General features: G+C 47.0%; 1 protein-coding gene across 3 annotated transcripts in view; it reads right to left on the bottom strand.

The window, feature by feature from the left end:
• Positions 1–27540, bottom strand: part of LOC125460469 (plexin-A1-like) — a 512196-nt gene that overhangs the window by 117394 nt on the left and 367262 nt on the right. For all 3 annotated transcript variants that reach the window (XM_059649731.1, XM_059649733.1, XM_059649732.1), the window contains exons 12-13: positions 11599–11789; positions 261–412 (exon numbers count right to left, since the gene is read on the bottom strand). In XM_059649731.1, the coding sequence (XP_059505714.1) occupies positions 261–412; positions 11599–11789 (343 nt within the window). The remainder of the gene's footprint in view (positions 1–260; positions 413–11598; positions 11790–27540) is intronic.

Raw genomic sequence — 27540 nt, 5'->3', positions numbered from 1 at the left:
CCAAGAGCAGCCAGGGATGGGCAACAAATGCGGTCATTTGCTACTCAGAAGTGAATAGGATTATTGACAAACAAGGAAGTGAAACATTCTTGGGGGTAGACGTGAATGTGGAGTTGAAGCCACAAACAGATCAGCCATGATGTTATTGAATGGAGGGCTCGGTAGAAAGACGGCCAAATGGCCTATTCACATCACAAACTCCTACATTCTTACTGAGAAGTGTTTACCGTAGATTGGAGGGATCCGGTCTACACACTTACTGCTCTGCGCTGATATACTCCTCGGGAATGGGAATACACCTCACACGTCCAACATGTACCCCGTAACGGATTTCCGAAAACGTCAAGCCCAGATTCACTCCAGTAATTGTCAGCCTGGTTCCTCCTTCCTTGGGCCCGGTCTCTGGTACGAGCTGGAACCAGAAAGAGACAGAGTTGAGGATCAAGCTCAAGGTACAGGTTGATGGCTCAGCTAAGTGCACCAACTCCTTAGAGTGTGCCTGATTCTCACTGTCCATGTAAAATGACACTTCAAAGTTGTATCAATAATGAACTCAGTCTCATATAATGGAACACGGAGGGGAACTGAGTGTAGTCACATACCATTAGATATAGGGTGCAGAATTAAGCCATTTAGCCCATCAAGTCTGGTCCAACATTCGATCATGATTGGTATATTTCTCAACCCTATTCTCCTGTCTACTTCCTGTAACCCTTGGTCCTCTTACCAATTAAGAACTTATCTATCTCTGTCTTAAATACACCCAATGACTTTTTCTCCACAGCCTTCTGCAGCAATGAGTTCCACAGAGTCACCACCCTCTGGCTGAAGAAGTTCCTCCTCATCTCAGTTCTAAAGGGCCATCCCTTCACTCAGTCTGTGCCCTCGGGCCCTAGTCTCGCCGACCAGTGGAAACATCTTCTCCGTGTCAGCTTTATCCAGGCCTCTCGGAATTCTGTCAGTTTCAATCAGATCCCCCCTAAAACTCTGACCCCCATCGAGTACAGACCTAAAATCCACAACCACTGCTCACGTGACAAGCCCTTCATCCCTGGGATCATTCTTGTCAATCTCCTGTGGATCCCCTCCAATGCCAGCACATCCATCCTTAGATAAGGGGCCCAGAACTGCTCACAATATTCCAAATGTGGTCTGTCCAGAGCCTTATATAGGCAAAGTTGAGCTGGACACCTAACTCTCTTTGCATGTCCTACTGGTTTGAGTTTTGCATTCTTCAAAAAGTAGCCTTGCTTCAGGGGCGGCACGGTGGCTCAGGGGTTAGCACTGCTGCCTCACAGTACCAGGGACCTGTGTTTGATTCCACCCTCGGGTCACTGTCTGTGTGGAGTTTGCACATTCTCCCCGTTTCTACGTGGGTTTCCTCCCACAGTCCAAAGATGTGCAGGTTAGGTGGGATTGCCTATAGTTTCAGGGAAGTGTGGGACACTCTGAGGGTCAGTTGGGACAAAGGGCCCGTTTCCGCACTGTAGGGGTTCATATTTTTTCAGCCACATTGGAAGGCCTCACATTTGTGGACACTTTCAAAGCCGTCTTGCCATAATGTTGTCCCAAGCACAATTAAAACCTGACACCTGTGCATTGCAAAGATGATAGATATTGCACAGTGCAAGGAACACATCAGGAGTCAGATGGTTGGCAGCCTGATCTAATGAAGAAAATGCCATTTCAATCACAGTGTCAAGCCAGCTTCACTGGAAAGTCTGCATTCCTAAAGAAGATTCAACCCTTCATTCACTGTCAGCTCCTCGCTGCTATGCTGGCCTGGGACTAACTGCATATCTTGCAAATCCTTTCCTTTATTTTCTTTAAACAGAGAAAGAGCAGAGAGACTGACATCTCCCCAAAAGCTTTGGTAGAATCGAGACGGGGGGTGGGGGGAGGAGGAGGAGGAGGTGTGGAGGGGAATGCAGGGTAAACACGAGGCAGGGAACTGGAGAGATCTCTCATTTGGCCACTGGGGTTCAAAGGCCACCCAGGCAATCGATATCAAAGCTTCTAACACGACCCCCCCACCCTGAATTCGAACGTGGGAAGATAAAACCAGACAAGGAGAAGTCTCACAGTTTCCATTTCAGCTTATCCCTGCAGACTAAACGCCACCAACTGTGCACCCGACCCTCCACCCACCACATGGATTCCACACTTTGAACATAGAACAATACAGCGTGGAACAGGCCCTTCGGCCCTCGATGTTGCGCCGAACTGTGAACTAACATTCAATGGAGTGACATTCAATTTTCCCTTGGATTAACAAGGGAGATTCCTTGTCAAAACAAATTATTCAGCTGCATTCATGTGTGAGCTTAAGCATGTGACCTTGTTCTGCCTTATGTAGTTCGAAAGGAGCTCAATAAAATGGGGCGCATGTTGGACTGGAAGATGGCGATCTCAATCAGAGAGATACCTCCAGACGCATTGATCAAACCACATTCTCCACACAACAATCTGAGCGTCCTGCCATTAGAGTTTCCAGGTTTTGCATTTCCATGAGCTCATCATCAAACACATCTTGGAATTCGGGACAGTGGGCAGAACACTAACCAATGACAGGCAGTAACCCAAGAAAGGGAGTGCATTCCAAATTGCATTGACTTGTTTGAAATGGTACAGAACAAACCTCACTAACTTCATTAAAAAGAACCACTGCTGCATGACCAAGGACTCCAGTGTGACCTCTAACCAACTCAAGTCGCACCTTTACTGAGTGCAATACATTGTGGGCAAGGTTTGACTACTCCAACATACTCACCAATGCATTGCCATCCACCTTCACTGGCTGCCTACATCTGCCCCAGAACAGGGCCAGTTCTCTAATCGCTCGAGTCAGTACAGCAGAGCGGGTTCAAACTGATTGTTCACTGTGCTGCGGAGGTCACCTTTCTAGTGAAAGTGTTAAACAGAGCCATTCACTGGGTATATTCAAGGCACAGATTGCTAGGTTTATAGACAATAAGGAAATTGAGGGACACGGGAATGCTGTAGGGGGTGGGGTGTGAAGTAACAATGTGGCAGAAGATCAGCCATGATCAAGTTCAATGATGGAGCAGGAGAGAGGGGCTGAATGGCCTACTCCAATTCCTGATCCTGTTCCTAACTGTGCAGGGCATTAAGGTGCCTGGGTCTGAAACCCTAGCAGTACCTCCCTACAATCCTCTCTCTTCCTTTTGGTCATCACCCCTGTGCATGCCTCTTTGATGAAGCTTGTACAATCACCTACCCAAATTTATGCCCTGGGGTCGACTTTCCTTCTCCTCATGTCCAAGCCAAAATACCCGCCCCTCTTCAACCATTCGCCTTATTTGCAATTCATGGGATCTTGCTGTGTACTATTTGGTGCAGGGTCCATCTAAACAATTCAAGGTTTCCCCATACTGGAGGAGAAGGGTACAGAGGTTTTGTTTGCTGGCGGGGGGGGGGTATTAGGGGTTGTACACATTAGCCCCCTTCTCCTAAACCTCTGTCCTCTTCCATCTACAAGGACAAGGGCAGCAGATACATGGGAACACCATCCCCTACTAGCTCCCCTCCAAGCCACTCGCCATCCTGACTTGAAAATATGTCAGTTCCTTCACTGTCGCTGGGTCAAAATCCTGGAATTCCCTCGCGAAGGGCATTTTGGGTCTACTCAGAGCACATGGGCAGAGCACTTTGAGAAAGTAACTTTCTCTACAGCATTTAGGGATGGTCCATGAATGTCAGCACAGACAGTGTGTCCTCATGCTCCATGAAAAGAACAAATTGTTTCTGGTCCAAAAGAATTTTAAACATGCCTTTCCAAGAAGGAAAACGATAGGGTGAGAAAGCCTCAGGGGGGCAGAGAGAGAGGGATAGAGAGAGAGGGATAGAGAGAGAGAGAGAGAGAGAGAGAGAGAGAGAGAGAGAGAGGCAGATAGACAGACAGACAGAAAGAAAGGAGATAGAGGAAGAGAGGAAGAGAGAGAGAGAAAAAAGCAGATAGGAGTAAAGAAAGAAAGAGGGAGAAACAGAAAGAGAATGAGGGGCAGAAATGGAGAAAGAGAGAAAGAGAGAGAGACAAAAGCAGAGCGAGAGGAAGAGACAGAAAGAGAATGAGGGGCAGAAATGGAGAAAAAGATCGAGAGAGACAAAAGCAGAGAGAGAGGGTGCTACAGAGAGAAAGAGAGACAGGGGTAGGGAAAGAGACAGTCAGAAAAAGAGAGAGAGATAAAGAGAGAAAGAACAGAAATGGAGATAGAGAGACAGGGGGAGCGAGAGAGAGGGAGCTAGTGAAAGGCAGATATAGAGAGAAAGAGACAAGAAACAGAGACAGGAGTAGAGAGATGGTGAGAGAAACAGACAGAATAGAGAAAGAATAAGAGAAGGGTAGTGAGAGAAAGATATCAAGTGGTTAAAAAAAGAGATAAGATGGAAACTGGAGAGTTTGAACTTGAGAGATGGCAGGAATCAGAGATCAGGGAGCGAGTTGTTAATCAGATGACAAGCTTCATCCTGTAACTAGTCTGGGATTCAGACCGAGGTATGCAATGAAGCCTCTCCAATCCAGAAGCAGTGATCCAATTTGCAGACATCTGCTGCATCTGGCAGGGATTGCCAATCAGCTTGGACATGGTGAAGTCCAAAGCCAGGCCTCGATTCCCATGGTAGATTTGTCTCCCCTCCTGTAACCAATCTCGCCTTGTTCTTCCTGTCAGGCAAGATGGCTTTGGTTTATTTGAAGTGTCATGGTTAGGGAGATGCATGGTAACGTGATTCATTAAACAGAATTATTCATAATGGAAAGACAGGTGTAGCTTGACAAAACAAATATTATGACTGATGAGCGTAGCTGTAACGGCCTCGTAATAACAATAATAGTATAATTATAGGTAATTTTACATTGCTTTTAACGCCAAGTATTTCATGTGACATACAGCTGTATCCTGCAAATCAGGCACTCTGCTGGCTCAAGGAGATAACCACAACGAGACTGAAGCTAATAAACTCAAACACTAATGTGACAAGCCAAGGCCCATTTGCGTAAGAATTGGGATATATAGAATGCACTTAAGTCTCACTTAACGGTACCTCTGTTGAAGAAAAAATTGGTAATGCCAAGCGTCAAGTGTAGAAATTCTTTACAATGTAATGAAGACGTGACTTTGACAGTGATATAGCAGGAAGCAGAACTCCCCATCACAGAAGGGAGAGAGATAGTAGGAGCTGCCGATGCTGGAGTCAGAGATAACACAGCATGGAGCTGGAGGAACGCAGCAGGCCGGGCAGCATCAGGAGAAGAGGAAAGCTGGCTTTTCGGGTCGGGGCCCTTCTTCACAAATGGGCCAAATGGCCTGCTTCCACACTGCAGGGATTCTATGAGATCTGGCAGACACCCCTCCTATCTCAGCAACAGACATCCTCTCTACAGAGGGCGACCAGACAGGAATCTGCCATTAGCTTCAGGACGCAACAGCGATGTGTGAGGACTGGGGAGGTGGGGTAGAAAGGAAGGCTGGGGCACGCGCTCAAGTTGTGGAAAGTCAAGCGATCCACAGCGCCACCATCTTTCTACATCATGTGGTCTACTGCAGCACCAGGTGACAAATTGAACATGTTGTGCCAACAACAGAACAAATGGAAGCAGGAGGCAGCAAGAAAATAAAGTATCAGGGGCCTGAGGCCTGAAATGAAAAGTACAGAAGCAGAAATCCAGTTTGCGAGATAATTAATTTCTGAGGGGAGTGGGAGGAGAGCAATTTCTTTGGTTTTAACTCTCCCAAGAATTGGCTCACTGCGTTTGTGCGATTGTCAATGTTACCCTTCTTGAATTCACAATGCCCCCAGACTTTCCCAACAAGATGCCAACATTTCTCAACTCAAAGCCTGGGAAAAAAAAATTACTTCAAAACACAAGACGGCAATGTGAAACTTTATGATCTAGGCTAGGAGCTGTGAGAAAAGAAAATTAAAAACATCCTATCATCTCTTTTTCCTTTGATGGAAACATTTTACATGCAGGGAACTGAAGAACATTGAGAGTAATAGCAACCTTTCATTTCAATTACTAAAACCAAAGATGCATTAAATCTACCGTCAAACATAATGGATTAAGATAAAGCTCCACTCATATAAAAATAGAGTTGTGAGACTTGCATTTATATAGCGCTTCTTGTGGCTACCAGGCAATTCAAAGAACTTTACAGCCAGTCAAATGCTTTAGAAGTGCAGTCATTCTTATAACAAAGGAAACATGGCAGGAAATTTGGGCACAGAATGCTCCCTCAAATAGTAATGTGGTAATATTAAGATATCTGCACTTTTTTTCGTCTTGTAAATTAAAGAGCAATATTAGCCAAAGAACCAGGGATGAAAATAACCTCACAGAATCCTTACAGTGTGGAAAAGGCCATTCAACCCACTGACTGCACCCACCCTCCAAAGGGCATCCTTTCCAGCCCCACACCCTATTACCATAACCCGGCATTTTCTGTGGCTATTCCACCATCTGGACACTATGGGTAATTTAACACGGCCAATCCACCAAATCTGCACATCTTTAGATCGTGGGAGGAAACCCATGCAGACACAAGGAGAACATGCAAAGCTCCACACAGAGTCACCCAACAGTGGGACTGAATCCAGGTCCCCAGTGCTAAACACTGAGCCACCGTGCTGCCCAGGATAAAACACCCTGCTTTTCTTCAGCCTAGTGCTATGGGATGCTGTGCATCCACCTAGGTGGGCATGATTTGGCTCACCTCAGAACCAAATGTTGTGGATTCAAGATTCACCAGAAAGATTTGCTCCAGCTGCTGCTCCCCAGTGAACTGAAGGGAGTGACGCTCTGTCAGAGGTGCTGGATTTCAATGACACATTAACCAATCTCCCTCACATGGACTACTCAGCCAGAGGGCAGTTCAGAGTCAGCCGCATTGCTGTGGGTCTGGAGTCACATGTAGGCCAGACCAGGTAAGGATGGCAGTTTCCGTCCCTAAAGGACATTAGTGAACCAGGTGGGTTTTTCCCCCAACAATTGACAATCTATTCATGGTCAATATGAGACACTTAATTCCAGGTTTTTATTGAATTCAAACTCCATCATCTGCCTTGGTGGGATTTGAACCCATGAATATTAGCCAGGTTACTTCATTTAACAGCCCAGCAATAACACCAATAGGCCATCACCTTCCCTAGGGTTTGGAGTTTGAAGTGGTGTAAACAGGAACCTGCTGTGTGGGGTGCAGTGTGGAATGCAGTAGTCAGTGAGCAAGTGAGCAGGGGTTAGAGTTGTAGGGGTGGAGTGGCAAAGATGTGAAAGTGTGAGGGGGTGTAAAGGTAGGGTGAGGATGAAGGGGTGGTATTGAGGGCAAGGGGATAGGGATAAGAGGGGTTAGGAGTTGGGGGTAAGAGTGAGAGGGTTAAAGTGAGAGAGGTAGGAATGAGGGAGTTTGGAGTAAGAGGGGTAGGAGTGAGCGGGGTAGGAATGAGGAAGGTAGGAGTGAGCGGGGTAAGAGTGAAAGGGTCGGAGTGAGTGGAGTAGGAGCAAATGGGAAGGGGTCGGGGTGGTAGGAGTAAACGGAGTAGGAATGAGGGGGGTAGGAGTGAGCGGGGTAGGAATGAGGAAGGTAGGAGTGAGCGGGGTAGGAGTGAATGGGAAGGGGTCAGGGGTGGTAGGAGTGAGGGGTGATAGGAGTAAACGGAGTAGGAATGAGGGGGGTAGGAGTGAGCGGGGTAGGAGTGAAAGGATCGGCGTGAGCGGAGTAGGAGCGAATGAGAAGGGGTCGGGGTGGTAGGAGTGAGGGGTGATAGGAGTAAACGGAGTAGGAATGAAGGGGTTAGGAGTGAGCGGGGTAGGAGTGAATGGGAAGGGGTGAGGGGTGGTCGGGGTGAGGGGTGGTAGGAGTAAATGGAGTAGGAATGAGAGGGGTAGGAGTGAGCAGAGTAGGAGTGAGAGGGTAGGAGTGAGCGGAGTAGGAGTGAATGGGAAGGAGTGAGGGGTGGTAGGAGTGACGGGTGGTAGGAGTAAATGGAGTAGGAATGAGGGGGGTAGGAGTGAGCAGAGTAGGAGTGAGAGGGTAGGACTGAGAGGGTAGGAGTGAAGGATGGTAGGAGTGAAAGGTTGGAGTGAGGGGGGTAGGAATAAGGGGAGTAGGAGTGAACGATGTAGGAGCGAAAGGGGTAGGAGTGAGGGGATAGGAGAGAGAGGATCGAGAATGTGAGGCAGGTATGTGGTTAAGGTTTGGGATGGGGGGGTTGTGGTGGTGTGGTGGTGGTTGATAGTGAAGCCAAAGAGAGTGAGAGTCTAGGCCAATGAGGGAGCGTGATTTCCCCTGAGTCCATGCAGTCATGTCTCCGAACCCATGGAGAGGTGGACCTGAGCAAAAGCAAAAAGCCATTCCACCGTTTCCTGGCCTTGACATCAACGCTGCCCTTCCCACCTGAATCCTGAAGACCACAATCCAGCCTCATCGTTCCAGAAACCAGGCACTGCCTGTGATCAGCCTGATCTGCTGAGTTTACACCAACCATCAGGTTTAGCATCAGTCAGCTGGTTCCTTATAAACACATTTGCCAAGGGAGCTGGAGTATGGTGTTGAAGAAATTGATTGCAGGTGCAGTTACAAAATAGGCCAGATTGAAGCTGGCATAAAAACAGAAGTTGCTGAGAAAGCTCAGCAGGTCTGGCAGCATCTGTGAACAGAAAGATCAGAGTTAATGTTTCGGGTCTGGTGACCCTGCCTCAAAGCTTTTCTGAAATGTTAACTCTGATATTTTTCTTCAGAGATGTTGCCAGGCCTGCTGAGCTTTTCCAGCAACTTCTGTTTTTGCTCCTGATTTACAAGGCCCCCTTTTAAGGGAGGCAATGGCCTGCTGGTATTATTGCTGGGCTGTTAATCTGGAGACTCAGATAGTGTTCTGGCCACCTGGGTTGAAATCCTATGATGGTGCATGGTGGAATTTAAATTCAATAAAATATCTGTAATTAAGAATCTAATGATGACCATGAATCCATTGTTGGGAAAAACCCATCTAGTTCACTAATGTCCTTTAGGGAAGAAAACTGCCATTGTCACCTGGTCTGGCCTACATGTGACTCCAGACCCACAGCAATGTGGTTGATGCTGAACTGCCCTCTGGGAAATTAGGGATGGGCAATAAATACTAGAACATAGAACACTACAGTGCAGTACAGACCCTTCGGCCCTCCATGTTGCGCCAACCTGCGAAACCAAACTGAAGCCCATCTAACCTACACTATTCCATTATCATCCATATGTTTATCCAATGACCATTTAAATGCCCTTAAACTTGGCAAGTCCACTACTGTTGCAGGCAGGGCATTCCACACCCTTACTACTCTCCGAGGCCTAGTCAGTGACATCCTCATCCTGTAAATGTGTAAAGGGAAGAAAACAGCATCTGCAGTTCTTCTGGTTTTTGTCCAGATTCAAGCTGACTGGCTAGTGGTGAGAAGGCATCTTGTGGAAAAATTATTTGATGTTCTTTCTGAAGTTGCTTGGATTTGGAATCCACTGCCGCCCATAGCGAATTAGACAAATACTCGAAGAGGAACAACTGCAGATCTGGAGGAAATGCCAGGAGTGGGACTTACTGGATTGTCGTTTGAAAAGGCTGGAGCAGACTTAATGGAGCAAATGACATTCTTCTCTGATGAGAGCCATAGACAGAGAGACAGAGAGAGATGGACAGATGGACAGAGAGGGGGGCATGGTAAAAAGAGAGGGGCCTAAAGCTAGTGAGAGAAATAGAGATTAAGAGAGAGAGAGTGAGAGACAATAGGTGTAAGATTTAGGGAAGCGGGAGGAGAGGTGGGGTGGGTGGATGTGAGAGAGAGAAGGAGGGATGGAAAAAGGGCTTGGGGGGTAGGGAGGGAAAGAGCGAGATGAGAGGGAGAAAGACGGAGAGAAAGGATGGAAACAAGAGAGGTGAGAGGGAATGGGGAAGGGGGAGAGATGGGGTAAGGGAGGGGGAGGTTGGGGAGATAAGGAGAGAGAAAGAGGATGGACAGGAGTGGGGGGTGCGGAGGAGAGGGCGTGGGGTGTGACAGAAAGGGGGCGTGCTAAGAGAGAGAAAGTTGAGAGCATAGGTGAGACAGCAAGGTAGAGGGATGGAGGGATAAAGAGAGGTAGAAGGAGGATAGGGAAAGATGAAAGGGGGGAAGGAGAGGGTGGAAAGAGTGGAGAGTGGGTAGGGAGAGAGAGAGAGAGAAAGACAGAGAGAATGTGGGGCGTGTGTGAGAGAGACAGAGAGAGTGAGTGCAATGGGAGACAGAGAGAGAGAGCCCAGCTGTCATTCTAACACTATGCTTCTCTGAGAGCTCCATTCCTACTGTTACCAACCTCACGTGTGTAGAAAGTAAAAAATGTCTCTTCCATTATTATCCATATCATCAGCTATTGAGAGCAAACACCATCATGGTTCGAGAGGAGATAAACATTGCATTGGGACTTCAGAAGAATAGAATAGAATATATTGCAATTTATCATCACATGTATTTTTATAAAATATTAGTGAAAAGTTTTATAAGTTGCCAAGCCACAGTGCCTAAATAAATGACTGAAGTCATAAATAAGAAAAGTAAAAGGCTACATATAAATGCAAATTATTGTCTCATGTTGATTTAAAACAAGTCACAGAAGCCATTAGATTTTGTTGAGAATTTTAATTGCTTTCAAATACCAAGCACTGCATTTTTATGACTGTTTTCTGATTTTGGAATGGCCATAAGCAGGTGGGATAGTATCAGGAGCAAGGCTGTAGCTGGAATCTAAGCTGCATTGTTTTATCCACATTATCATTTTAATCTTGCAGATCCCCTGGCTTATTGACTTAAGAACACTTACTTCGGTGAACTGCTCATTACCTATCACATGCAATGCTCTTTGACATGGATTCCTTACAGGACAGGACCTTCCTTCGAGTTATTTCACTCAGTGCTTTTGGTGTTGGAGTTGAAGGTTTCACACAGAGCAGAGAGATAGGTGACCATCATTACCGAGTAACACATTCGACTAGGAATCCAGAAGCCTGTATCAATACTACAGAGTCACAAGTTCAAATACCACCAGGTAGCTGGGAATTTGAGACATCACAGTGTGGAGCTGAAGGAGCACAGCAGGTCGGGACGCATCAGAGGAGCAGGAGAGTTGATGTTTCAGGTTGGGACCTGATGAAAGCATCAACTTTCCTGCTCCTCTGATGCTGAGCAACCTGCTGTGTTCCTCTGGCTCCAAGCTGCATTAGCTCAGTCTCCAGCATCTGCAATTCCTACTATCTCCAACGTGGGAATGTAAGTTCAATTAATTTGCTGCCATCTGGAATAAAAATAATAACCTCGGTAATAATGATCATGAATCTACTAGATTGTTATTAAAGACCCCATGTGGTCCATTAACATCCTTTAGGGAAGGAAATCCGCCATGTTTCCTTGGATCTGGCCTACATGTGACTCCAGACCCACAGCAACGTGGCTGACGCTGAACCATGTCCTCCGATACCTAACACCACCTGCTCAAGGCTGTTAAAGATGGCTAATAAAGTGAGACTCATACCTGGAAAATGAATTCTTTGTTAAAAACCGACATTGTTGATTCGGCGTACCTTGGTGATTTTGGGGTCAGTGCATCGGCTGTTGATCCTGCTCTGGTGCATCCAGTTCCTTGCTGGGACCTGGCAATCCTGCTGGAGCATGCACCTCTTCTCCGGAACACACCAGCCGCACTCGAACTTTGGGTCGGCTTTCAGACACAAGCCACAGCTGTCGCGGAGGGCAGTGCACTTGTAGAGGTGAGCTGGTGGAGGGAGGATGGTGAGAGAGAGTGAGAGAGAGAGAAGTAAACAGGTGAACAGAAAGGGAAAGCTCATGTTACAATGACGCAATGGTTAGCCAGCTGACGTTAACAGTGAGTGGGGAACAGCATAATTTAGAATGCTCCCTCCCCACAGACATGCACACACATCCAGACCTCCCTTGATTGGTGCCAACCAACAGAAGCTCCACTGTACCAACCCTAATGGCCCCCTCAAAGGCTTTGTGTTTGTCAATCAGCACAGGCTGTGCTAGGAAGAGTAAGGCTTGACCCTTTCCCTGACTCAACATTGATGTCAACGTGAGTTGGCACCATCATGTTAACGCTAATGCTGTAATTGTCATTCGCTCATCAGGAATTGATTCACTCTGTGGGTTAGTTTACTTTAAACAGTAAAACACCTTGTAAGTCATGAAGCAGATATTTTAGCTAGACTAGCTGTTTTCCTGTGTGCAGCTTGCATACCCATACCAGACTGAGTGTCAGGCAGATTCACAACAGTGTATACATAAAGCACACGCAGCCTTTGAAGGTGGACTCTCTTAAATAGAGGCTACACGCACAAGAAGCATCAAGTGTGAGGCTTGGGCCAAGTGAGCGCTTGAGGAGGTCCGTATTGTACGGTATGAGTCATCCAGATAAACCAAAACTGGGAATTAATAACACAGAGCAACATATCGCATTGAATGGCAACAGGTCTATCCTGGTAGCTCTAAAATCCAATCACAGTAAGCAGTTAGCTGTGACAGGGGTAATCTGATTTAAAACATACTTGTGGAATAGAAGCTGTCTTAGGGAGCATACCCCTGTGGGACATTGGCCTGACCAGGGGGTGGTGAAGAGCAGGTCAGCAATTAGCTCCTGGGATCCCTGTGCTGAGAGGCTACAAAATTAAACTTGAGGCTGCATCAGGTTCACAGGCTCCTCCAGCAAGATGCGATGCCAGGCAGAGATAGTAGGAACTGCAGATGCTGGAGAATCTGGGATAACAAAGTGTGGAGCTGGATGAACACAGCAGGCCAAGCAGCACCAGAGGAGCAGAAAGCTGACGTTTCCCGCTCTACACCTTATTATCTCAGACTGGTAACCCAGACAGCCGGGCTCTAGGCACACCAGTTCAAATCAGACCAGCACCACCACAGCTGGTCGAGGTTGAATGTAATGAATAATTCTGGAAGATGAAGCTTGTGTCTCCTTCTTTACCCGGTCTGGCCCACACGTGAATCCAAAAACCCACAGCAATGCGGTTGACTCTTCAATGTTCTCTGAAATGGTCAAGCTAGCCTCTGAGGGTAAGGGCACTTTGGATTCAGCAACAAGTCCTACCCTTCCCAGATAACAAAGTGTGGAGCTGGATGAACTCAGCAGGCCAAGCAGCATCTTAGGAGCACAAAAGCACATTTCGGGCCTACAGTCTCGGATTCTCCAGCATCAGCAGTTCCCATTATCTCTACCCTTCCCAAAATTGCTCATATCCCATTAGAAACACAGGAGGAACTTGGCGTATGTTTGCCTCGGAGGTTGAAAGACACGAGTAAAGGGTTTCAGCGTGTAACATTCGCACTGTATCTGACCAGACAGAGATTAGATGATAACTATGTCCTTGTAATAATTAGTGAACAAAGCTGGATAATTGGCTGTTAATTGTTTGAAAATTGCAACGCCCCCAGAATCAGAGCTTCACTTTCAAACTAGTCATTACAGAGGCGATTAGTACAATGGATGCAAGAAATGTGCCTGGGAAATTCGGAGTCACAGTTTGCTAAACAAGCTTCACTCGGCTACACAGACTATAGACTGCAGCTAACCTATTGTTACACACTCAACACTGACAGCCCCAGCCTTTCTACTTCCTGAATACATCAGGCCCGTAACAAATTAACACTGATGGCTTCCAATAACCAAATGCTTATCAGGGATTTTTCTGAAGAAGGGTCTAGGTCCGAAACGACAGCTTTCCTGCTCCTCTGATACTGCTTGGCCTGCTGTGTTCATCCAGCTCTACACCTTGTTATCTCAGGTTCTCCAGCATCTGCAGTTCCTACTATCTTCTCTTGATTAACTCAGTGGGTTGGTTTATTTAAAACAGTGAAATACATTGTATGCTATTAAGCAGACATTGCCCCCTCCCTACTGGTATTTGTGGGCTACCAACACCAAAGTGACTTAAGAAGGCAGCTCACCATTACCATCTTAAGGGCAGCCAAGCAGAGGCAATAAATGCTGGGCCCAGTCAATGCTGCCCACATCCCTGTAAGTGAATGACACAAAATCACAGGAACCAGTCGATTGTAGATGCATCCTGCCAGCCCACATCAGGATAACAACCTGCCAGGCAGAGTCCCAACAGTGCATACACACAGCATGTGGACCCCTTAAAGGTTCATTTCCTTAAAGGCCAGCTACATGTACAACATTCCCAAAGCACTTCCCTTCCAGCTAACAAAAAAAAAATCGGAGCTGGAATGTGCTATCAGAGCTGGAATGAATGCATGCACGTGCAAGAACAGCCTGCAGAATGGCAGTGGGGTGGCACGATGGCTCAGTGGTGAGCAGTGCTGCCTCACAGCACCAAGGGCCCATGTTCGATTCCAGCCTCGGGTGACTGTCCGTGTGCAGTTTGCACATTCTCCCCGTGTCCACGTGGGTTTCCCCCCACAGTCCCAAGATGTGCAGGTGAGGGTGGACTGGTCATGCTAAATTGCCTGTAGTGTCCAGGGGGGATGTGCAGATTTGGTGGGTTACAGGGGGATGGGTCTGGGTGGGATGTTCTGAGGGTCAGTGTGGACTTGTTAGGCAGAAGGGCCTGTTTCCACACTGCAGGAATTCTACGATCTTCCTCCTCAACTCTACTCTATTCAATATGACTTGTATCTGACCTTCCTGCCGAATAACTCTCCCTTCTTACTCCTTCACACACACCCCCAATTCTACAATTCCCCAAAATCTGCTTATCCAACCCTTAAATATATTCAACAAAGAACAGTCCCAACCATCAACGGCAGAGAATTCCAAAATTTCAAAACCCTTTGAGTAAAGACCTCTCTCCCATCTCAGTCCTGACCAGCCCTTTATCCTGGGATTGTGGCTCATGGTCTAGATTCCTCAGACACAGAAAACAACCCCTCAGTGCCCACCCAGTCGCCTACCTCTCTCATCGCAGTGGCATTCCTCTCAGAGTCACATGCCATTTATAATCACTGTGTCCTTCCTCACGTTTTTTATGATTCATAGATTTTCACTGCTGAGACCCCATCCCTTCCCCACCCTGCCATTCTCTGAGAGTAATGTCCACCTTTCCCCCCTTATTGAAGATCCAACAAAATCTTGTGAAAGACTGTCTACTTTTTCTTAGATTCCCTACAGTGTAGAAACAGGACCTTCGGCCCAACAAGTCCACACCGCCCCTTGAAGCACCCCACCCAGACCTATCCCCTATAATCCACACACCCCTGAACACTACAGGCAATTCAGCATGGCCAATCCACCTAGCCTGCACATCTTTGGACTGTGGGAGGAAACCGGAGCACCCGGAGAATGTGCAAACTCCATACAGACAGTTGCCCGAGGCTGGAATCAAACCCAGGTCCCTGGATATTTTCTGGAGGCTACAACATGAAGATGTCATCATCTCACTCTATGCTCTCCCAGGCCCAATCACTCTCCCCTAACCCGTCACTCTCTGATCTCCCCTCACTAGTCACTCTTGGCTCACTGGTCATTCACCTCTCACTGGTCACTCTCTGCTCACTGGTCACTCACTCCTCGCTACTGACTCTCGTCTCACCGGTTACTCTCTCCTCACTGGTCACTCTCCCCTCACCAGTCACTCTCCCCTCACCATTACTCTCTCCTCACCCGTCACTCTCCCCTCACCTGTCACTCTCTGATCTCCCCTCACTGGTCACTCTTGGCTCACTGGTCACTCTCTGCTCACTGATCACTCACCCCTCACTAGTGACTCTCGTCTCACTGGTTACTCTCTCCTCACCGGTCACTCTACCCTCGCCAGTCACTCTCCCCTCACCTGTCACTATCTGATCTCCCCTTACTGGTCACTCTTGGCTCACTGGTCACTCTCCTTTCACTAATCACTCTCTGCTCATTGGTCACTCACCCCTCACTAGTGACTTTCATCTCACCAGTCACTCTATCCTCATGGTCACTATCCCCTCACTGGTCACTCCCCCCTCACGGTCACTCTCTCCTCAGCGGTCTCTCTCCCCTCACAGTCACTCTCCCCTCACCGGTCACTCTCCCTCACTCATCACTCTTGTCTCGCGGGTCACTCCCCTCATGGCCGCTCTCCCCTCGCCAGTCACTCTCCCCTAACGGTCACTCTCCTCTCACTCGTCACTCTCCCCTCAGGGTCACTCTCCCCTTACCGGTCACTCTCTCCCCACCGGTCACTCTCCCCTCACCGGTCACTCTCTCCCCACCAGTCACTCTCCTCTCACCGGTCACTTTCTCCTTAGGCAATGGCCCGGTGGTATTATCATTGGACTGTTAATCCAGCAATCCAGGAAGCATCCTGAGGACATGGGTTCAAATCCCGCCACAGCAGATGTTGGAATTTGAATTCAATAAAATATCTGGAACTAAGAATCTAATGATGACGATGAATCCATTGACGCTTATTGGGGAAAAACCCATCTGGTTCACAAATGTCCTTTAGGGAGCGAAACCGCCATCCTTACCTGGTCTGGCCTACATGTGACTCCAGACCCACAGCAATGTGGTTGACTCTCAACTGTCCTCAGGGCAATTAGGAATGGACAATAAATGCTGCCTGGCCAGTGACACCCTCATCCCGTTAATGAATAAAGAAAAGAAACCCAGTCTGCTCTCTCCTCAATAGTCACTCTCCCCTCACCAGTCACTCTCTGGATTCTGGTCACTCTCTGGACTCTGGTCACTCTCCCTTCACCGGTCACTCTCAGGATGCCTCTGTGTACTCCGATCTCTGATCACTCTCTGAACACCCAGCCCTGTCACTCTCTGGACCCTGATCTCCAGTCACTCTCTGGACTCTGTTCCCTGGTCACTCTCTGGATCCTGCTGTCTGGTCACTCTCTGCTTGCCCCTCACTGATCCCCCATCTGCTTTCCCTTCAGAGAGGAACAGCTGGTTGGAAACCGTTCTCATGTGTGTCGGGACTGGACTCTCTATCCGTCTCGAGTAACTAATAAACATAAACACTCAAAGAAAATCAAAAATAAACACTATTTTGTTGTTGGTTCCCTCAATGATCTTCCTCCAGCATTGCTTTCAGCAGGGCCCAGATGATTAACCTTTGTGCAAGATCGGAGGCTTTAGCTAGTTTTGATTTTGTCTGAGCTAACCTTTGCATAATTAAAAAGAGCCATAAATGAACACCTTAATTATGTTAACGCGCCTATGAAAAAGTCAACAGCCTGATTGCCCACACAACACAGGCTAATTTGAGCCGCCTCATCTCCCTGTGGGCCCCGCAGGCACTAGCACAGCTGCTGGCTGTAATGGACAAGGCTTGGAGCTCATCTGTCAATAGCTCAGAAGAGAAATCTCCTCTGGCCTGAATTTCCATTATTGAGAGGCCTGTCAGGAGGTCATTCTTCCAGCTTGGCTTTTCCGTGGAACACAGCCAAACGGTGAGCCGAGCGAAAACACACAAAGCATGGCAAAGGAAGGCACAGTAAGGCAGTTTGCTCTTAAGAGTCCCACGTTGCTGACAACTGGGCTCCCTCCTCCTGTCACTCCTGCAGCACACTGAGTAGGTCGGCTGATGACACCAAAGTGGAAGGGACAGTGAAAAAGGTTCCCTCAGACTACAACGGGACCTTGATCAGACGGGCCAATGGCAGATGCCGTTTAATTTAGACAAATGTGAGGTGCTGCATTTTGTAAAGACTTTTAACACTTAATGGTAAGGTCCTCTGGAGTGTTGCTGACAAAAAACACCTTAGAGCGCAGGTTCATAGTACCTTGAAAGTGGAGTTGCAGGTAGGCAGGATAGTGAAGAGGGTGTTTGGTATGCTTTCCTTTACTGATAAGTGCGTTCAGTACAGCCGTTGGGAGGTCATGTTGTGGCTGTACGGGACATTGGTTAGGCCACTTCTAGAATACTGCATTCAATTATAGTCACACTTCTATGGGAAGGATGCTATTAAGCTTGAAAGTGTGCGGAAAAGATTTACAGGGATATTGCCAGGGTTGGAGGGTTTGAACTATCGGGACAGGCTGAATAGGCCGGGGCTATTTTCCCTGGAGCGTTGGAGGCTGAGGGGTGACCTTATAGAGGTTTATAAAATCATGAGCAGCATGGATAGGGTGAATAGCCACAGTCTTTCCCCAGGGTAGGGGAATCCAAAACTAGAGGGCATAGATTTAAGGTGAGAGGGGAAAGATGTAGAAGGGGCCTGAGGCATAACTTTTTTTCACAGAGTATGGTGCAGGTGTGGAAAAAGCTGCCAGAGAAAGTGGTAGAGGCTGGTACAGTTACAGCATTTAGAAGACACCTGGGAGGGTATATGAATAAGAAGGGTTTAGAAGGGTTTGGCGCAGACCCTGGCAAATATGACTAGGTCAGATTGGGGTTTCTGGTCAGCATGGATAGGTCGCACTGAAGGGCCTGAAGGCTATGATTCTATGACCTGCAGTTTCCTCTGTGATGGAATAAGGGAGAGATATCAAGCTCACCTTTGTAGTTTATGGTCCAACTAATGTACGTAAAAGGCTCCTGACTCTGACTGGATGTGTTTCTGGAGCCATGGATTGCAGTACAGAGGATTAAAAGGAGGCTATTTGGCTCTTCCCCATTCAACACAATCATGGCTAACCATTCTCCTGTCTGCTGTCCCTTCCCCTAACCTTCAATTCCCTCGTCTATCAGAAAACTACCTAACTCAAGCCTTGGATTGACTTCCCACCTCTAAACCCTCACCCCTGCTCTCCTGCCATTGACGACCCAGCACCATTCAGCTCAGCAACAGGGCAAGTTAAGAGACCAAGCCCACATTTTACAATGAGAATCAGCTTCTCCTACTATACACTCAATCTCTAAGAGTTGTTTAACAGGAGTATTCACGGGAGATTCTTTTTTCTTTAAAATTCCACTTGTTTTGAGCAGTCAGTGTCAGGAGATGAAACTGGGGACTCTAGGGTAACCCTGGAGTATTGGCAAACCAGGCCATGACTCCCAGTAACATCAATGTGGTCTGCGGTACTGACTGAATATTGGCCAGACTTCAAGGTCCCAGCAATCGCCATCTATACCAGTAATCAGTCAGCTGATTACACACTTGGGCTGGAATCCAAGCATGTGTTCACCTGACTTTAGGGACTGAATGGGCAAACAGTCGAGCACTGTTCAGCTGCTTTCGGACGAGGCACTTGGTACCCACCTGAACAACCAAGAGCAACAAAAAAGTTGCCATAGTCCTGCTCTCTCAATAGAGAGAGGTGACTGGTGGTGAGTTTAACCTGAGGGTCACCACCCCTCAGGCAACAGGAGAGACTGAGAAGGAGAATCCTTAAAATTTACTTTAACTGGAATTGAACTTATGCCTTTGGCATCATTGCAAACCTGCCATCCAGTCAACTGAGCCAACTGACCCCCAGCTGGAGTGAAAGGAGAGAAGGTGGTGTAGTGGCCGTGTCAATGGACTCATGAAGCAGAGACCCGTGCTAACACTTTCAAATCTCACCACATCAGATTGTGGAGTTTCAGTTCAATTGCAAGCAAAAGTTTGGAATGGAAAGTTAGCTTCAGTGGTGATGATCATAAAATTGCCATTGATCGATGTAAAACCTTATCTGGTTCACTCATACTCTTCACTGAAGGGAAATGTCCACCCCTACCTGGTCTATTGTAGATGTGACTTCAGACCCCACAGCAACGTTCCCAAGGAATGGGCAATCAGTGCTGGTTTGATCTGTAGTGCCCACACACCATGGCCAAACATAAACAGGACAGGGCTGTGCAAGTCCCATCATTGACTATATTTAAGGCTGAGACAGACAGATTTTTAAGTGAATTAAGAATATGGGAAGGTAGAATTGACGTCAAGGATGAGTCATGAATGTGTGGAATGGCGAAGCAGTGTTGAGGGGCTGAATGGTCTTCTGACGCTGTTCTTTTATTTTTCCTATTCATCACAGCAGGAAAAAGCAAAATGCATTTGTGCCAGGGATGGGCTTGGAGGGAGCTTGAGGGAAGGACAGCCCCCCAGGCAAGGCACTAACTGCAGCCAACATTCATGGAGAGACTGGCATGAGTCCAAGATGAATTTGTGAATAATAATATCACAATGTAACACTGACATCAGCACTCGTGCAAGAGACTGTGAAGAAGAGATGTAATTATCTGTACTTGTGAGAACAACATTATGTCCAACAGTGTCCACAAGAGTTTACAGAAAACTAATAAAATCAGACAGCACTCACCCTTACAGAAAGAGGGGAGCCAATACAGGGCACAAACTACCAGCAGCAACAAAAATCATGATAGAACTCCTACAGTGTGGAAACAGGCCATTCAGCCCATCTAGTCCACACCAGCCCTCTGAAAAGCATCTCATTCAGACCCACTTCCCTACCCTACATTCGCTAACCCACCTGGCTTGCATAAGCCTTGTACACCATGGGAAATTTAGCATGGCCAATCCACCCAGCCTGCACGTTTTTGGACAGTGGGAGGAAAGCAGAGCACCTGGAGGAAACTCATGCAGACACGGGGAGAACATGCAAACTCCACACAGACAGTCACGCAAGGGTGGAATCGAACCTGGATCCCTGGTGCTGTGGGGCAGCAGTGCTAAGCACTGAGCCACCATACTCTCCTTAAATGTCAATAAGGTGGGGGGGGGGTCATGAATTTATGATGAAAGGCAGGCAGTTTACAGGGGAGTTGAGGAAAAGGTTTTTACCCAGTTGGTTGGTAGGAGTCTGTAATGTACTGCCTGGGAGGGTAGTCGAGGCAGGAAACCTCATAAACCTGATAAAGTACATGGATGCCACATCATACAGGGCTAAGGATCAAGTGCTGGTAAGGGGGAATAGTTTAGATAGGCTGGCACAGACTCAGTGGGCCAAGCGGCCCATTCTGTGCTGTATGACTGTAATTTGTTAATCCGTTTCTGGGACAGTTACAACCTGTAAAAATTAATAAAATGTGCTTAATGCTTTCTGTCAACATAACACCTCCCTTGACTTGAATGTTCCCTTTCAAGAAGAATATCAAAGAGAAATTTAGCTCTCGACTTTCGAATGAAAGTTGTGTGGAGATGCTCCAGTGGCTGTTAGCCCAAAGCAAACACTCTCTAATTAAATGCTGCTCCAGCATGTGATCACATAATTCTGAATGACATTAAGAAAGATATCTGGGTGCTTAACGGTCTTCATCTCTTCTTGTATTGTTGAACGCACAGACTGCAAATGTAGGTTGATAGAAATGATACCAGGATTTCAAGGGTTAGGGTCAGAAGAGATTATACAAATTTTGATCCTATTTTCACAAGAATTTAGAAGGCAAAGGGGGAGGATGATCAAATTCTTCACTATATTAACAGGAAAAGACAATGTAGATTAAAATAAACTGCTCCCACTCGTTGGGAATTTTAGAACTTGGGGGAATAGTCTGCAAATTAGGGCGAGACCATTCAGGAGAGATGTTGGGAAGCACTTATACGCACGAAGGGTGGGTGTGGTTTCCACAAATGGCAGCAGATGTTAAAATTAAATCTAAGATGGATACATTTTTGATAAGCAGAGGTATTGAGGGATATGGGCCAGAGGCTGACATCTGGAGTTAGGCCACAGAGCAGCCATGATCCCATTGAATATTGGAACAGGCTCCTATATTCCTACGGATAGTAGGGATTCCCAATGCTGGAGTCTGAGATAACAAGGTGTGGAGCTGGAGGAACACAGCAGGCCAGGCAGCATCAGAGGAGCAGGAAATCTGTTGTTTGGGGTCAGGGCCCTTCATTAAGAAACGACCCAAAACATCAGCTTCCCTGCTCCTCTGATGCTGCCCGGCCTGCTGTGTTCATCCAGCTCCACACCTTGTTATCCTATATTCCTATGCCTGATTCAGCACTTAGTTGGGAGGCAACATCCTAGAGATAGGCCATGCTCGGGATGTTAGGGAAGTCCCTTACCATTCCCAGAAAGGTCAGTTCGAGACCCAAGGTTTGTGAAGCCAAAGTGATCAGCTTAATGAGCAATTGCACACCCTCAGGGACACAGTGCCCTCCTTAGATAAGGAGAACAAAACTGGGAATATAGGAATAGGAAAGCTGGAGTACATTGTGACTGCTACACCATCCATCTTGCACTGCCTCTTCTTCCTCAGGCGGCTATAGAAAGTCAGCATGTTCATAGGGACCCTCACCAACTCTTATAGACATACCACAGAAAGCCTGGGTGCATCATGGTCAGGTACGGCAACTGCTCTCTGCCCATGGCCATAAGAAATTACAGAAAATTGTGAACACCCCAATCCAGCATGAAAGCCAACATCCCAGACATGGACTTCATCTATACTTCTTGTTACCATGGAAAGGCTGCCAACATCATCAAAGACCCCTCTCACCTGAGTAATATGCAGAGTCTAGAATCCCTACAGTGTGGAAATAGGTCACACAGCCCAATAAGTCCAAACTGACTGTCCGAAGAGCATCCCACCCCGACCCACCGAATATAATGGAGGGCAGGTTAGACAGAGTTTTAATTGATTCAAAGATTCCACGAGGAATCAGACAAGAAAGAGGAGTTTACGTCTCAACCAGTTCAATCATGGTCTGACAGAATGGCAGACCACACTCAGTGGGCTGAATAGCTTCCAATTTCTTATGTTCTTAGGAGGGGGCTTACCAATTCCATGGTTCTCTGAAACACCTATCAAAAAAGAACAATCAGAGACAATGCTAGAAATATTTAAGCACCATCCAGAGAGAGAGAGAAAGAAGAGAGAGAGAGAAAAGAGAGAGAGAGAGAGAAGAGAGAGAGAGAGAGAAAATCTCTCCAGCCCTCCAAACAGCTTCAGATCTTCCCAGTTATTCTTCCTCTCCACTTTTTCTCCACCCTTTCACATGCTCAGAGTTGTACGATAAGTGTGACGGTACAACATGTGAACTGAATAGTGTCACACGATCTTGCTCTCATCTGCAGCCTTGCGGTAAGATGAAGAAGGATGTTTCTCAAAATAAAGTCAATGCTTTCCAAACCTCAGCAGACTCTAAATGCCCTTTATCAGCACAAACGGCCAAAAATATGCTAAAAATATTCTGCTTTTCCCGGATCTGATGAAAGGTCATTGACATGCAATGTCAACTCTGTTTCTCTCTTCACTTGTACGACCAGACCAATTGAGTCTTTCTGGTACTTTCCGTGCAGCAAGGCTACAAAGCAGTGGTTGCCTCTGCTTCTCCATGTCAATGGGAACACAGTGTTCTGGGTCTGCGGGGACTTTTGACCACAGTTGGGATTATGAAGGCTCAATTTGGATGAGCACCTCCAGGCCTTGTCAGTGTCCTGGGAATGCACCCCAGCGGCAATCAGGAGATAAGAAGGAAATGGGAAGAGAATCATATTTACACAAGCATCTGAGCAGGAGCTGAATTAGGCCAATCGGCCCTTGACCCTGCTCTGCCAGTCACTAAGATCATGACTGATCTGATGGTGTCCCAACCTCCACATTCTCATCTAACCATAATAACTGTTGATTCGTCTGCCTATCATGAATCGCTTCACCTTAACAGTATACAATTTTCAATTCAGAAGGAGAGATTTTCATTGATACCTGTCACAATCTGAGTTTCCAAAAGTGCTTTGTAGATAATTAAGTCCTTTTGAAGTGGATCCATCGTTGTGGGGTAGAGAGAGTGGCCATTCATTTGCATACATTAAGGTCATTCAAACCACAACATGCTATTGATCAGAACGTAATTACTGCTGATATCTGAAGTCTCTTTGAAGCTTCAAATGATACTTCACAAAACCTTATACGCTGAAAGCTAAAGTAATCATCACAGAATCCCTATCACACAAAATCAGACCATTTGGCTCATTGAATCCACAGTGACCCTCCACAGAGTATCCCATCTACTCTGTAACCCTGCATTTCCCACGGCCAGGCCACCTAACCTGCACATCTTTGGGCTGTGGCAAGAAACTGGGGGAAACCCACACCAACACGGGGAGAATGTGCAAACTCCACACAGATAGTCACCCGAGGCTGGAACCGAACCCAGGTCCACGGAGCTGTGAGGCAGCAGTGCTGAGTCACCATGTCGTCCCCCAGGAAATGCTGGCATTCATTGGAGAGTGGGTACCTCTTTAACTCCTGATCATCATTACAACACAGGGGAGGCAATGGCCTTGTGGTATCATCACTGGAATGTTAATCCAGAGACCCAGGTAATGTTCCAGAGACACAAGTTTGAATTCAACCATGATTGGATTTTAATCCAATAAAAATCTGGTATTAAGAGTCTAATGATGGCCATGAAGCCATCTGCAAATGCTGGGGGGGGAAAGCCATCCAATACACTGATGTCCTATAGGGAAGGAAACCACCATCCTTACCTGGTCTGGAATGTGTGTGACTCCAGACTCACAACAATGCAGTTGACTCTTAACTGCCCTCTAGAATGGGCAATAAATGCTGGCTGGGGCAGGAATGTGCTCAGCCTAAGAAGGAATTTTTAAAATTCCCTTTGTGTCCAGTTGGAAACTCCTGGTATGTAGCTTCTGTATTTTTGGGGTAAAAGGCTGAGTTTTAACGCAAGTATGGTCTGTTACAGTTGAATACCTCTACACCAAGCAGAGATAAAAAACACAATTTGTAAGTTTGAGAAAATGGTGTCACCTTGTATGACAGGTTGACTCATAAGCCGCGATTTATGGTAACAATAGACAATAGGTGCTGGAGTAGGCCATTCGGCCCTTCGAGCCAGCACCACCATTCATTATGATCATGGCTGATCATCCACAATCAGTATCATTTCACTTGAACTTGGTTGAGGGACAAAAATATTGGTCAGAACACAGACGGGAACTCCCAGACTCCTGTTCTGACGGCAGCCATGGGATTTCAGACAGCCACTCAGGAACTAGGTTTAAGGTCAGATCGAAAAGCTGGCAGAGCAGGAAGTGCAGCATTCCCACAGCGCTGTACTGGGACGGTCAGCTTTGATCAAGTCAATCAATCGAATCCCAGGCTTTCTGGCATAGAACATAGAACATAGAACAGTACAGCACAGAACAGGCCCTTCAGCCCACAATGTTGTGCCGACCATTGATCCTCATGTATGCACCCTCAAATTTCTGTGACCATATACATGTCCAGCAGTCTCTTAAATGACCCCAATGACCTTGCTTCCACAACTGCTGCTGGCAACGCATTCCATGCTCTCACAACTCTCTGCGTAAAGAACCTGCCTCTGACATCCCCTCTATACTTTCCACCAACCAGCTTAAAACTATGACCCCTCGTGCCAGCCACTTCTGCCCTGGGAAATAGTCTCTGGCTATCAACTCTATCTATGCCTCTCATTATCTTGTATACCTCAATTAGGTCCCCTCTCCTCCTCCTTTTCTCCAATGAAAAGAGACCGAGCTCAGTCAACTTCTCTTCATAAGATAAGCCCTCCAGTCCAGGCAGCATCCTGGTAAACCTCCTCTGAACCCTCTCCAAAGCATCCACATCTTTCCTATAATAGGGCGCCCAGAACTGGACGCAGTATTCCAAGTGCGGTCTAACCAAAGTTTTATAGAGCTGCAACAAGATCTCACGACTCTTAAACTCAATCCCCCTGGCATGAGGGCCGTGAATTGCAGCTGTAATGTGACTGCTGCCTGGGTGATTCTCCTTTAAGTTGCTGAGAGAGAGTTTGCGAGGAAGGGTGCACGCACGCAGTCGGAGCACTCGAGTGCCAACACAAGCTATACATGATGAGCTGGCACTGGAAGCGTGTGTTAGAGCCACACTTGGCGAAAACATCACATGGCAGTGTCACAATCCCGCGCAAACTCTTCCCCTCTCTCTCTGAATATCATCTCTCAGTGTCAGGGATGGTAGGGTAGAGATAGCCAATTCACTGAGAGCCTCCAGCAGAGGGACATCCCCCCTGGGCACTGTTAGACTGTGGAATTCTTCTCCCCAGAAAGCAGTGTCATTTGATTGTCCTCAAAGATGAATTAGATAGGCTTTTGATCGACAAGGGAGTTAAGGGTAATGGGGGAAGATAGGGAAGTGAACTTGAGATGACAATTAGACAGTCATAAAGGGATAGTGGAACTGCCGATGCTATACTCTGAGATAACAAGTTGTGGAGCTGGAGGAACGCAGCAGGTCAGGCAGCATCAGAAGAGCAGGAAAGCTCCTCTGATACTGCCTGGCCATCAACCAGCTCCACACCTTGTTATATCAGGCATGAAGTCAGCCTGAAGACCTGAAGGGTGGAATGTTTTCCAGTTGCTCTGATGCTCCTGTAACTGTTTTACTCTGGTCTTTGAGATGCCCACATCCTCATCATCGCACCCCATAAGCGCACCCTTCCGTTCCTTTCTCCTGAACAGTTTCCTCTTCAATGTAGCTATACTATTCATGGTGAAATAGCTGTGGTGTAAGTGATGGTCACTGGACTGTCGTCCACAGGCTCAGTATAGTGCTCTGGGTTTAAATCCCACAACAGAACAAGTCACAAAATCTGGAATGTCTCTTGACATCAAAAACCCGATTGTTCAGGGAAGTGTCGCTACTGGTTTTGACCTCCCTGTGACTCCAGAGCCACAGCAAGGTCATTGATTCAGAACCACTCTCTCTGAATTGGCCGTTGCGAGACACTCAGTTCAAGAGCAATTAAGAGATGGGACACAGGTAGTAGGAATGGTAGTAGATTCGCCAACTTTAGGTACATTTAAGTCGTCATTGGACAAGCATATGGACGTACATGGAATAGTGTAGGTTAGATGGGCTTGAAATCGGTATGACAGGTCGGCACAACATCGAGGACCAAAGGGCCTGTACTGTGCTGTAATGTTCTATGTTCTACATTCTAAGTGTTGATCTTACCAACAATGCCCACATTCCATAACAGAACAAAGGAGAAGAAAACTGCAGAACTAGCCCACTCCACGTGACAGTGAGATGCACAATCTCATTTCTCTCTGGGTAGAAATATCTATCCTGTATTCCCTAATGAATTTATCTGTGCTCATCTGACCATTACAGGCTCCAGTTTTCATTGTCTATCACAGCCTTTTCATCAAAAACTCACCGCAGGTCATACTTCATCTCTCACGTTTTCAGAATAAAGCTTAGAGTGAGGTCAGTCCTGATAAATAAAGTTTAACCCCAGTTCGGTCTGGGATCAAGATGTTAAGTTGCCTGGTTACACCTGACAAAGACATTTTAAAATTTATACACAATATATATTTACTTCTTCACAAGTCTTGGATGTTGATGGTAGAGTTAGCATTTACTGCCCATCTCTAATCACCCTGACAACATTGCTGTGGGTCTGGTATCCCATGTAGGCCAGATTAAGTAAGGTCTCCTCTACACTGAGGAGACGAAATGCAGAATGAGTGATTGGTTTGCTGAACACCTACGTTGTCTCAGTTAAAAAAGACCCTCAACTTCCAGTTGCCTGCCACTTCCAACCTGTTCCCTCGGCCAACATCTCTGCCTCAGGCTTGATGCAGTGCTGCAACGAAGCTCAACACAAGCTGGAAGGACAACTCCTGA

This window comes from Stegostoma tigrinum, chromosome 11 (assembly GCF_030684315.1).
Source record: "Stegostoma tigrinum isolate sSteTig4 chromosome 11, sSteTig4.hap1, whole genome shotgun sequence".
Taxonomy (NCBI): Eukaryota; Metazoa; Chordata; class Chondrichthyes; order Orectolobiformes; family Stegostomatidae; genus Stegostoma; species Stegostoma tigrinum.
Note: the sequence above shows the minus strand (reverse complement) of the source record. Positions and strands in the feature narration are given on the sequence as shown.